This window comes from Muntiacus reevesi, chromosome 8 (assembly GCF_963930625.1).
Source record: "Muntiacus reevesi chromosome 8, mMunRee1.1, whole genome shotgun sequence".
Classification (NCBI taxonomy): Eukaryota; Metazoa; Chordata; class Mammalia; order Artiodactyla; family Cervidae; genus Muntiacus; species Muntiacus reevesi.
In genome coordinates, this window is record NC_089256.1 from 15,104,775 (window position 1) to 15,118,443 (window position 13,669).

Consider the following 13,669-nt stretch of genomic DNA (forward strand, 5'->3'; position numbering starts at 1 on the left):
CCTTTTTCCTTCCATGTGTGAAATATATGTCATCCATTACTGGAGGGACACCTAGCCACAACTATAAATAACAGTAAATCAATTGAGAGATCTTATCCCCTGCTTTTATTCTTTCATTTCTTCTGGATTATATTGTGGAGAAAACTTCTGATATTTTTACCTCTTTCAAGCACTTGCTGTTACCTTCCTCTTCCCTTTTTGTAAACAGTGAGCTGCTCCCAGACTCACTGCCTTGGTGTAGGCAATATTAGCTAGCATTTAGTAGGTAGGTTTTTTCCCTTTTAATTGATTTTGTGTGTGTGTGTGTTACCTTGTATTTTTTTCTCAGTAATTACTGGTTTTCTACTTAAGGTGGTAATTAAATTTTGCCTTAAAATTTTTATTTTAAAATTGATTTAATTTTAAAGAAAATATTTAATACAAGGAGGATGAAGGGGTTATCACAAAATTGAGTAATGTTATATGTGTTGGAGGTTGGATGTGACCTTGGCCAAGAAAGTGGTGTAGGAATGAGTGAAATTAGAAATCTCTAGCATTTCTTAGGCATCTTGATATTTTCTCCTTTTACCTGTGGTGCTAGCTTGTCTGACAAGGGTTTACTGAGCATCTGCTTTGTGTAGAGGACTGTCCTGAGAATATGAGAAGTATAGTGTTCTCTGCTTTGTAGTTTAGATTTGGAAGAGGATGTGTGTCTGTGTGGCAGTGGGGTGAGTGTACCTTGGTAACATGCTGTTCAAGTGGTCAGCATGTCATACTGACAGAAGCCAAGATCATCTCTGGCTAGGATCTTGAGGCCTTGACTCACACTCGTGTTTTCCCCCAGGTGCCTGTCTCTTTTCCTAAATCCTCATCAGTTTTGCAAGGTGAAGGGGCTTTTGTCCGTAGGCATTTATCTGAGAAGGTCTTTGTCCAAAAGGAAATGTGTTGCGTTGGTGGTTCTCAGAACCAGAGTTCTGGCTCCAGCACCCCTGTGCCTAAGTGTTCCGAACCTCAGTTTCTTCATCTTTGTTGGCAATGATAAAATCCAGTCTTCTTCCTGCTTCATAAGGCAGCACAGGTGGGGTGTGCTTTTAATCTGTTGTTATGATCAGTATTTGAAATATTGATGGTTAATGTTTTTGAGGGTATTTGGGGCATTTAATTTTTTCTCTTTTTTTTTTTTTCTAGGTCTTGATGCAGAACTTTACTATGTGAGAAATGACCTTATTAGCCACTACGCTCTATCCTTTAACCTGTTAGTACCCAGCGAGACAAATTTCCTGCACTTCACTTGGCATGCAAAGTCCAAGGTAAGTGAGCGGTCCACCAAAGATGCCAAGACAGGACCACCCAGGCCCAGAGGCTGAGGCAGAGGCTGGATCTGAGGGGTGCTGCCAGCCGCACAAGAGGGTCAGTGGGTGGTGGGCTGTAGCAGTACTGGGTCTTTTCAGATTTGTGTTTTAAATCTTGAGCCCATTCCTCTGGACTTTCAAATCCTTGAAAATGAAAGTAGCCTTTCATTTGAAAATGGAAAGAAAGCTAGTCATATATGTGACTAGCTTATGACAGAACACTTATTTTCAGGCTTTCCAAACAAGGATATAGCTCTAGCTTAAAGAGGGGACAGGTGGACCTGCTAATGACTGTGCTGTTATGATGGAGTGATATGATTGAGGGGTTGGGGAACTGGTAAGATAGGTGGTTTAGACATGTGTGAGGTCTTGGATGTAGTTCTTCCAGTTATGGAGAAGCAGTAAAAGTAAAGTACAGGAGATGTAAGCACTCATGCTGGCGCTGGCTATGCTTCTTTAACTGTAACAAACTTCTTGCCTGGTTTACTTGTTGCTGAATTCTTCAGATTTCCTCTGTTTGGGCTCCTCGATCATGGTAAGTTTTCTCTTAAGTCAAAGAGTGAGAGGCTGAGTGTAGAGTCCACCTTCCCCGATCAACTTCAGTTTCTTTTGTCAGCCTCATGTATAAGCTTTTGAGTAGGATTTTATTTGGGAAATAAAAGTAGTTTTTGCTATACTAAAATAAGTATACCTATCGTAGAGTTTATTTTTTAAAAATTATTATAAATAGGTGTTTGTTCTTAAGCAAATCATTTAAATCTGACCCCTAATATAGATCTTTTTATCTTCTTAGAAAATAATAATGGTTATTGGGAAAATTTAACTATTACAGAATTGTTTTAAGAACTGTGAAGACTTTGTACATCTGAACCAAGAAGAATAATCATTGTTTATAATTTGGTATACTTGAAACCGTACTTCTTTTTCCTTTTTAAACAAAAAGGGGATTATCTGATACATGTGTTGTACATTATTTTTTCCCTACCTGATACTATGTCTTGGCAACTTTCCACTTTTCTAATTACAGATTTAACTCAGTCTCTTTAATGGCTTTATAATATGATATTGTGTGGATGTATGATGTATGGTTATTTGTTAAGTGCTTCATTGACGTATGGATTTTTAGTAACATTTCCCTTCACTGTTACAAATACTTTTCAATTCATTTGGCAGACAAAATTTTATGGTAAAAGGATGGTAAAAACAACTGGTAGTCATCTTTTGTTGCTGTTTCTAGCATTATTATTAATGAATATAGAATCATAGAAAAAATATGTGTGTGAATGTGTATGTATGTATATAGGTGTGTGTGTATGTATTAAGAATATCTTAATTTGTTCATAAATTTTTGTGTACTTTTGGCATTATTTCCGAATAGTACATTGTGATCAGGAGGTGAAATGACTGGGTCAGAGAATATTCATGATTAAAATTTTGATTGCTATTGCCAAATTCTTTCTCCCATCCCTCTCCCAAGATGGTACCAATAAGCCATCATTCCTTACAAAGTGAATAAGGTGCTTATTTCACTGCTTAATGCTAAATATTTTAAGTATATTTGTTTGCCAGTTAGGTAAGTAAAAATGATTATGTAAATATGCATATATCCACATTTTTATATATGCTCACACGTACATTAGAGAAACATACACATATAGACATATGTGCATTAAAATACAGCTGCAGGAATGTTTTGATTAAAGTTAAATTAGCTTGGATCCTGGGTAAAGTGTATGTGCCCTGCTGGCTAGAACACCTCAAGTCCAACATTATTGCCTGTGGTATCCAAATAGGAGATGTGTTTTTAGGAGTGGTTAGATCTCTTTAGGATGAAATCTGCAAAAACAGAGGGAGAAGATTCATGTGATCTAAGAACATTTAGTAGATGGTAACTTGGATATGCTGAAGTGCCAGCATAAATGACATAGGTAACTCAGAAAAGGTTCACTTGAGACATTTTAATCTGAGGTCTGTTAGTTTCAATGAGTAGGCACCTGGACTCTTCAAGGAGACAAACCTAATGCATTTTTCAGTACTGTGTGACTTTATTATTACTTGGGTGATCTTATCATTATTTGGGGGAGTAACCTTTAATTTTGATATAATTTCAGACAGAGAAAATTACAAAACAGTGCAAAGGATTCTCATTTATCCTTCACCCAGCTTCACAAATTGTTACTGGTTTGCCCCGTTTATTTTATGATTCATTCTCCCTACTCTCATGCACACAGACTTTTTCCCTCTTGAACTGTGTGCAGGTGAATTGGCTGTTTCGTGCCCTTTTACTCCTAATTACATCAGTGTATATTTTCTAAGGATAGGCTCATTCTTTATATAACCAAAGTACAGCGGTCAAAACCAGGAAACTGAACACTGACACAAGACTGTTGTCTAATCTCCAGAACTCACACTTCACCAGTTAGTCACAATCATGTTTTTCGTGGCTTTTTTTTTCTTTCCCCTTCTGTGGCCTTTCTTTGTGTTTCTTGACTTTGACCTTTAGGAACATATAGGCCGGGGAACTGTCTCCTGAGTTTGCGTTGCCTGAGGTTCCCTCACGCCTGGATTCACGAGTGTCTCCTCGGTGGTAGCACCGCAGCAGTGCTGTCCTCCACTGTGCACGTGGGGCAGCTCGTCCTTCTACTGTGGATGTTTCTGTGATCACTCAGTTCACCAGATTTCTCCACTGGAAGGTTCTCTCCTTTATAATGAACAAGTAATGGTGGGGAAACAATTTGAAAGTAGGGCTTCCCAGGTGGGGCCAGTGGTAAAAAAAAAAAAACTCGCCTGCCAATGCAGGAGACATAAGAGTTGCAGATTCAGTCCCTGGGTTGGGAAGATCCCCTGTAGGAGGGCATGGCAACCCACTCCAGTATTCTTGCCTGGAGAATCCCTGGGACAGAGGAGCTTGGTGGGCAGTAGTCCATAGGGTTGCAAAGAGTTGGATGTGTCTGAAGCGACTTAGCACACACACGTGCACAATTTGAAATTATATATTAAAATTCTGTAACTCAACACCCTTTCAAACACTAGTTTTTGCACCTGTGTTTAAAACTCGGTTTTGCTTTTAGCCATTGTGATTGTTCCTCTCACTGAAAGGTCTGATCTGTCTGTACTGGGTAACCATTTGGTGGGAGTGTTGTACAAGGAATTTAAACATTTGTGGAATGGTAGTCTTGAATTTTAGGTTCCCTTACAACTCTGAGATCCATTGTTTCAAGTAGAGAAGCTTTTTTATATTCTCCAAAAAATTGATAGTTAGTCCATTGTTACTTTTCCCATCTGTAATGTTACTTTTCCCATCTGTAATATAAAAACAAATAGTACATATATTTTAGAGTTGTGAAAAATCTAATGAAATAGTAGAGATTCTGTTCTGAGTGAACTACTGACTTAAACAGGATGTGATTGTTTTGGGGCCCACTTGGGAGAAAAGATTGCTGATGTATATATGTACTATGAGAATATTTCCTGGGCACGAGTGTGGGTACTGATTTAGGAATAAAAAGGCAATGTGGGATGTGGCAGTGAGAATTGAACAGAATTAAACCTCTTATTCTGTTGTTTTTAAAAATATACATGCACTAATTTTTTTTTTTTTTTTTTTTGGAGTGAGTTTCAGGCATCTGACTGCTTATGGGTGCCTGAGGAGTTTTAGAAACCTATAGACAAGGAGGAAATTGGAGTGGGGGAGAATAGATAGAAGAAGGGGCTCAGATGAATGTATATGTTTGAATGGGAAGCAGTGTTGGTTTGGGTACATGTTGGATGAGGAGGAGCCTTGGTATAGCTCTACTGTACTTCCACATTCTTCACGTTATCTTGTAGAGCATAATTTCTAAGCTACTTCTGTGGCAGGTGTTAAACACCGTCCTTAGTGTACATTTGGGCTGCCCTTACTGGTATGATGGTCTTTGTAAGTCAGAAGTTCCCTGACTTGCTGGAGGCCATCACCATTTATTTACATGTCAAGGCCAGAAGCCTAGAAGGGATCCTAGATGCCTCCTACACCTTCCAAGTCCAGATGATCCAGATGATTCTCTCTCATGACTATACCTTAAATTAGTTTCTTATCTCTCTTGAGATCTAATGCCTCCTCCTTAATTTAGGCTTTCATGTTTCTTAACTCGATTATGGAAAAATAGCAGCCTTTTAACTGGTCTCCTGGCCTCTGGACTGACATCTTGCTGCACCTCCTGCAAAGCTGCTCTAAGGCTCTCGGTTGCCACCAGAATAAAATTCTATTTCATAGGGAGCCTCTCATCCCTCGTTTTCTGCCTGCGCTCCAGCTGACTGTTTAGTGTCTTTTTTTATTCTTGAATGCCCTGTGCCCTGTTACTGTGCTGCTGTTCGCTGTGCTAGAAATACCCTTTCCCCATTCTTTACTTCAATAACTCTTGTTTATCTCGTAAAACTTAGACCTGGTGTCACCTCTTTTTCATCTGTGTCCGGTGCCCTTGTCTTTCACACCCTTATCATGCTCTTAAGAATATTTTCGTGGTTGGTCTTCTCTCCCTCTGAGGTGCTGAGCACGTCAAGGGTAGGAACCTCTTTTCATCTTTCTCTGGGTCCCTCGTGCCTGATGCAGCAGCTGGTAGTTAGTTACAGGTGCTTCGTAACTGACCGTGGAGGAGATGCCCAGGCACAGCTCAGCAAAACGGCAGCCTCTGAGCGGTTAGAGCCTCTCAGAGTTAGGGTGTGCTGCTTTAGAGGCAGTGGATTCCTGTGTCTAGGAGTGTGAAAGCATGGGTTGGGTACACTTGACAAACTATTTGGCAAACTAGTTGCACACCTGGGATTTTTCAGATATTTTACTTTGAATAAAGTTGTAAATTTGAAAAAATATAAAGTTTTAAATTTGAAAAAATGAATGTAACTCATAGTTTGAACATATAGCTAAGCTTTTTTCACAGCTCATCTGTAGAAGGTATAAGAATTTAGAGGAAAGTACTAGTCATGTTATGTCTTAAAATGTTGCTTAAAAAAGCAAAGCAACGTGTGTATGTTTAATGTCAGGTTTGACCTCCATTGCAACTCCTATTTCCAATTGTAGGTCATAATTTCTTTTGTGATTTTAGCACAGTTGTTTAATTGAAGTTTGTCTGTTTTAAACGTTAATTTTTGAGCATTTTGTTTATGCATATGGTACGAAATGCGAAAGGCACAGGGGTATATAGTGAAAAATAAATCCCTTACCCCTTTCTAGGACCATCCCCACCTAACTCTGGCCACCTAACTCCCCTTCCTTTGGCAACCACTGTTACCTGATTCTGATCTTCCCTTCTAAAGATAGTCTGTACATGGATAAGCATCTAGATATGTGTATGTATGTGTGTGTATATATATATTTTTTGAAATGATAGTTATGCAAGGGGGCAGGAGAGACATGATGAAGAGTTCTTCACCTGATCTTGTCAGCTCTGGGATGCAGTTAGGAACTTTCAGAAGGAGGGTCATGGCTCCTCGGCTCCAACACTTTACAATTATTGCTTTTTAAGAATTACCAGAAGATGAGATACTTGCTTCCAAAGATCTTCAGTCGTCTTGGTATGTCACTTCATTGTAGATATTTTAACATTATCGAAGCTTCTGATAATAGTGTTCTGCAGTGACTGTGTTTTATCTTGCCAAACAGGTTGTGGTCTTCTCAGAGACTAGAGCTGTGTCTTACTCTTGACCTTGTATCACACTGCCTTAGCGAGTGGTTGGTAAATATAATGGGTTAATTGCATTTCCAGATGGGGTAAGAACTCTGGTGTTGCTTTTCTTTCACAGTCTCCTTACTGGTGGTTTTAACAGATAATAAGTTACTTCTGCATTCCGAAACATTCTCCAATATCCAGGAAAAAACTTACAATTGCATCTGTTAAGTTTCAGTAGATATTTTAGATAGCTGAGAGGCAAAAATATACCAAAAGGTAGCAGCTTACTTACCCCACTCAGTCCCGTCCTGTAAGCTGTTCTCTGGTTTCAGGAATCCATCATTGTCAGCAGGGTCTGCAGGGAGCTTGTCCAGCGTTCCTGCAGCAGCCCCGGGGGCCAGCCTGCCGTATCCCCTGCAGAGTGGGGTTTCTGTGGGAAGGGCAGCACTCCTGATAATCTCAGAGAAACTGAAAGGCTGTTGGACTGCAGGCAAAGTGTGCTCACTTTAAGTCTGCACTGGGTTCCAAGAGGAAGTGGCTTTACTCAGCAGCTGCCTATTTGCAATTACCATTTGTTTCCAAGTAAGGGAAGATTACCAAAAATGTTTATTTCTTAGCTTATTCAAATATTTATATTTTTTTCTCATTTCTTTTCTGAAGTATTTTGGCTCATTCTTTGTTCTGATAAACAACTAATTTTTAGATTTTCTTTGTTCCAGCAGATTATAAATGTTAGCTTTAGAGCAGATCTGATTCTTCAAAGGATTATTGGCCAGTGAGAGTCCATATAGATCGATGGCATGCCAAAATAGAAAAAAATGCCCTTTAATAATAAGCAGTTTCTAACCCCAGAAACTACAGTTTAAAATTTTATATTCTGAAGATTCCTGAGGGAGAAGAGAACTGCTTTGGAATGCCTTTCATGTTTAGGCAGTCCCTAAAAAGGGAGGCAACAGAGGGCAGTCTACATGCTTTCACACTTTTTAGTGTTCTGGGCTGCTGCTGGCCAAAGGGTTGGGCTTCTCGGAAATTCTACTTAACCGCTTCACCACTTCTTCGCATTCCTCTGATGCTACCCAGCTCCATTCACAAGCCCATTTCTCTACCTTCTGCCCTTACCCCCTGCCACACTGAAGCTCTCCAGTGCTGGTCTGGTCCCTGCCCTCAGCACTACAGTCAGGGCCTTTGACCTTGTTTGCAGCTCTGTCTACTGCCGCAGGGTCCTGGTCCCTGGCTGGCTATGCCTCTGCTTGCAATTATTGTAAAGGAGACAGCAAGTGTGGGGAAGCACAGTAAATTTGGTTTTGAATCTGCTGTGTTTGAGAACTGTAAGATTATTAGGCACATATGTCTAGTAAGTTATTGGACATATGGGAGAGAATGAAGATGTGGGAGAGAATGAAGATGTAGGAGGGTGAGAGAGACGAGTTGATGATACAGGATCCCATTAGTGGTCTATCGGGCTAAGGCTAGTATGCTGAGAGAGACGGGTTTATCATTTGGAGAGGAGAATAAATCTCTCCTTGGGAGTGGAGTACAAAGGAAGAGTGCTCTAACAGATCTGCCTGGAAAGTGAAAAGTGAAGTTGCTCAGTCTTGTCCGACTCTTTGCGACCCCATGGACTGTAGCCCACCAGGCTTCTCTGCCCTTGGGATTTTCCAGGCAAGAATACTGGAGTGGGGTGCCATTTCCTTCTCCAGGAGATCTTCCTGACCCAGGGGTTGAACCTGGTTCTCCCGCGTTGTAGGCAGACGCTTTCCCATCTGAGCCACCAAGTCTGCCTGGAGCTGAAAAGAAAGGCAGAAAGGGGGGGCCGGTTCTTGTGTGCTAGGTGAAGGGGACAGGAGCTTTGTCTGAGAGGAGGAAAGTGGGCAGGGCAGCAGGTGTTGAAGCCGTGAATCCCATGAGGTTTGGAGTGAGGAGACTAGGGAGAAGGGGCTGAGTGGGGACGGGACTGCTGAGCGGGATTAACGGCCTACCCTGAACATGGGGATCATCTTTGCGTAAGAGCAGCTTTCTCTTCCGGTGTGTGGTTCCCCCCAGCTGTGCTGGGCAGCAGGAGTGGCGTGAGAGGTGGTCAGCGTTCTGATGACAAAAAGACTGTGTTGGTAGCTAGTCTTTGGGGCACAGTCTATGAGAAAGTAAAACCAGGTCACTGGATGGATAGGCTGGAGAGAGTGGAAATAGCGTTATTGGCCATTATATCCCAGCTATGAGCACAGCCTTTGGTTTACGAATGTGCTTCATAAATATTGGTTGAATCAGAGTGTTGGAAACAAAGAACTGGTTTTGTAGGAATCAGAGATTGTGATGGGATCTTTGATAGAGTGGGATTTTTACATTTGTTTTGGCTATGGAGTAATTCTTCAGTATATAGGAATGCTGAATATTAATATCAAAGCCACCAGGAAGAAGGCAGGAGACAAAGCGATCCAAGCACCACGGCCTCTGTGAGTCCTTGTGTGACACTGATGATGGTGGCGTGAGAAATAGCCATTGTGAGTAGAAGCTGCGAGCCTCAGAGTACAGGGGCTTTTGCATGAGGAAGGGAAGTAGAGAAGAGACTTGATGATCCTGAAGGAATGCTGACCCTGCTGTCTAGGCCCTGGGCATTAAGGGTTACAGGGACCAAATGATAGGAAAGCCAGGCTGGAGGAGAAGGCAGGGAAGACACTTGGGAAGAGGCCAACAGTGTGAGAGTCTATTTAGTGTAGTGGGGTTCCCAAGATAGGGGACAATACAGAGGGCTGCAGGATTGCTCTTGGCAGGGCACAGGAAGGCATGTGTCAGAATCATGGAGGTCAGGAGCAGGTTGGCCAGTATGGGTAAGTGCAGTGGGGCATAGTGTGGCCGCTCTGGAATCACTGCTGATGTTACTGGGGTCTGCGTTTATCAGAGGGGACCTGTACCAGACTGACAGTTAGGTGTGTTATTTAATTACTTTATTTGATCCTCATAATGTGATTGTACTAGCCTCATTTTATAAAAACTGAAACTTGGGTAAAGTTAGTAATTTTTCTGATGATCACACAGTCTCATGGTTTTAATCCAGTTCTTGCTGACTGTGCTAAATTTTTTTTTCAAGCAGTTGCCTTTCATGTGTTGCTTTGTTTAGAGATAGCATGGATATAGGAATATAGTCAATGCGTTTTCTCAGTATTGGTCAGTAAGTATTGCTGGAAAGCCTGCTCATTCTGGCCCAGACTTGCTGGGCTGTGGCTCTCTCTCGCCCCCTGGTGGCAGTGGTTGAGTATTGCAGAATGCTAAGGTGAGAGGAAACACTTCTAGCCAGGGAACCACCAAATCACCCATGCGCAGCAGCGAGAACATTTCCTTGGCTATGAACACGGCACTTAACAAATACAACTTCTAACAATTGTCTGTATATCTGTCTTAACTGTAAAGCAGTGCTTCAATACTTGCATACCCCTATAGCGTTCTGGGCACACCTGAATGTCCCAGTGCCCTGATGCTGGGAAAAGAAGGCAGGAGGAGAAGGGGACGACAGAGGATGAGATGGTTGGATGGCATCATGAACTCAGTGGACATGGGTTTGAGCAAGCTCTGGGAGATGGTGAAGGACAGGGAAGCCTGGCGTGCTGCAGTCCATGGGGTCGCAAAGAGTTGGGCATGACTGAGCAACTGAAGAACAGCAACAGTGGTGTTCTGGGACTTTCAAGCAGAGTGTGAACAGGGAAATCGAGAGAGGGAGTTATAGTCACTGGATCGATCCCTGCTTGCCCATGGGTTAAACACCTCCTGACTCAGTCAGTGCTCAGCTGTCCATCCTGTCTGTTATAATCTGGGAGGTTACTCTTTCCCTCTTTTCTTTCATCTTTGTTATGTCCTATTTTGTTGGGTTTTTTCATTAGCGCGTACCACATTTGAGTATCTCCCATTGAAAAAAAGAAGAAAGATAGGCTTTGAAGTCTCTTCTACCATTACCTAATTACATTCTTTCTAGTTAAGTTTCTTGAAGAGTGGTTTCTTGAACCTCTTTCCTACTACTGTTTTCCTAACCCTCTGCCTTTTGGCTTCTGCCAATCCCAGCCTTCTCTGGAAGGCGTTGTGACCACTGAATGGGAGAGGAGTGCCCTTCTTATTGTGTCCCAAGGACAGGACAAAGAATATCAGAAAATATAAGACCCCGTTGAGGGTCTTGAAGATGGCATCCATTCTGAATTTCAGCTCTTGCTCTGCAGTTTCAGCTGTTTCTTTCATGAACATCTTTCTAGCAAAAGGGGTGTGGTTGATATTTGATATTGATTGATGCTGATTGGTTCTATTAAGCCACCTATGGAGGCCAGGTATTGATAGAGAATATTAATGTTCCAGGGACATTTTTTAGTCATCTCTCTTCCTTTCTGGATTCTGAATCACTTGAGATCCAGAGGTTAGATGGACATCCAAACATTAACTCTATTAGTGGTGAAAGCCAGACTAGAGAATGTAGCATAGATATTTTATGAGAAATTTGTACCTTGGAATCTACTTGTGAGGTGAGTGGGTCTGTAGATCAGACCTTCATCTGCCAGTCACATACGGGCCCTCAGAGGTTGGCTTTTATCAGCTAGAGAAGACATTGGTGACTAGTCATGGTCTGTAAATTATACATCTCAACTCCTTGGCTCTTCATCTCTATCTGCCTCTCTAGGGCTTCTCTGTCAGTGACTGTGATCCTCAGCAGGATTTCTGAATCCTAGATGGCAGGTTGTATAGGAGAGTGGTGGTACTGTTCTGGGCATGGAATAGAGGGTGGCTTACTGGACTGAATTTTTATCCAATTGAAAATTCCTAGGAACAAATGAACAAGCATAACAAAACAGAAATAGAGTCTTGAATATAGAGAACAAGCAGGTGCTTACCAGAGGAGGGGTTGGGGGAAGAGATAGGTGAGGGAAATTAAGAGGTGCAAACTTCCAGTTGCAAAATTAGAGTCAAGGGTATGAAATTTACAGTGTGGAGGGTATAATCAATAACTAAATAATATTATCTTTGTGTTGACTTATCATAACTACTTATTGTGGTGATCATTTTGAAATGTATAGGAAAAAAATCATTGTTGTAAAACAGGAACTAACGTAGTGTTGTAGGTCAGTTATACTTCAAAAACAAACAAATGTACAAACTCATAGAAAAAGAGATCAGATCAGATTTGGTTACCAGAGGAGGAGGACAGGGGGGGAATTGGATGAAAACAATGAAAAGGTACTACAGACTTCCAGTTATAAGATAGGGATGTAATACAACCTGATAAATGTAATCAACTGCTGTATGCTATGTATGAATGTTGTTAAGAGAGTAAATCCTGAATTCTCATCACAAGGAAAAATTTTTTTTCTGTTTCTTTAATTCTGTATTTATATGAGATGATAGATATTCACTAAACCTACTGTGATAAGCATTTCATGATGTATGTAAGTCAAATCATTATGCTGAAACCATTTTATACAGTGATATATGTCAATTATATCTCAATAAAACTGGAAGAAATAAGTAAAACACACCCCCAAGGCAGTAATCTAATGAGTCATGTAAGAGGCAGTGGTCTACTGGGGAAATGTCTTAGACTCAGCAGATCTGGAGTCTCACTCTGGCTGCTTTGCGTATATTAAACTTCCCTGGCTTGGTGTGTTTGTTAAAATAAAGGAACATTCTTAAGACTGTTTCTGACAATTTGGATTTAAAAAAAAAAAAAAGCTAGATTATTCCTTAATGACCTAAATCAGTGTGGTCAAGCTGTACTAAGCCCTTTCTGTTATCACAGGTCCAGTTTGTTTATTTCTCCATATTATAGGTTGAATATAAGCTGGGATTCCAAGTAGACAATTTTGTGGCTATGGACATGCCCCAGGTCAACATTTCTGCTCAGGGGGAAGTTCCACGCACTTTATCAGGTGAGTCTCAGTGACAGTTTAACATGCCGTTTTTAACTGTATCTCCTGTACCTGGAGGGGGCGTGGCAACCCACTCCAGCATTCTTGCTTGGAGAATGTCATGAACAGAGGAGCCTAGCGGGCTACAGTTTACAGGGTCACACAAGCATTGGATATGACGGAAGGAACCTAGCACGTACGCACACACCCATACCTTCAAAGAACACAGGTGTAAGATGCATAAGTTCTTTAACAAGTGATTTTTATAAATGAGGATTATTTGGACTTCTTAAACACTTTCTTCTTTTCCATCCCCTTTAGAACCGTGTGCACTCAGCTCTTCTCTGTCTCCTTTTATGCATTGTTGGCCCTGACCCGAGTCCCTTTGCCTGATATGGTTTTCTTCAATTAGTTCCCACACTGCAGCCTGGATAGTCACTTCCTCAATGCCCCACCCTCGTCCTTAGTTGAGTACCTTCCAGATTCTCCAGCTGGTGTGCCGTGTTTAGCATCTGCCCCTGCCTGTCTGTCTAGCCTGTTGCTGGATCTGCCCCAGTGCTCCAGCAGTGCCAGGCTGCATGCGATTCTCAGAGCCAAGCCTTTGCCCGTGCTGATCTCTGTGTTTGGAACCATCTTTTCATCTTTCCTGCATCTGAATTTCTGTTCATATTAAATATTCTACAAGACTCAAAGTCTTTACTCTTTTTTTCCCTGCCACCTCTCCCTCCATTTGTTAAATAACTCTTTTCTTCCTGCCCTGTAAGATCTTGTATTTAACTGTTTAAAATTGATCGCATTATTTTGTAATTCTTTGTCCTTG

At 41.4% G+C, this 13,669-nt stretch overlaps 1 protein-coding gene across 2 annotated transcripts in view; it reads left to right on the forward strand.

Annotated features, from left to right (window-relative positions):
- The window catches only part of RYK (receptor like tyrosine kinase), a 115,380-nt gene that overhangs the window by 24,757 nt on the left and 76,954 nt on the right, over positions 1–13,669 (forward strand). For both annotated transcript variants that reach the window (XM_065942386.1, XM_065942385.1), the window contains exons 2-3: positions 1,168–1,289; positions 12,771–12,870. In XM_065942386.1, the coding sequence (XP_065798458.1) occupies positions 1,168–1,289; positions 12,771–12,870 (222 nt within the window). The remainder of the gene's footprint in view (positions 1–1,167; positions 1,290–12,770; positions 12,871–13,669) is intronic.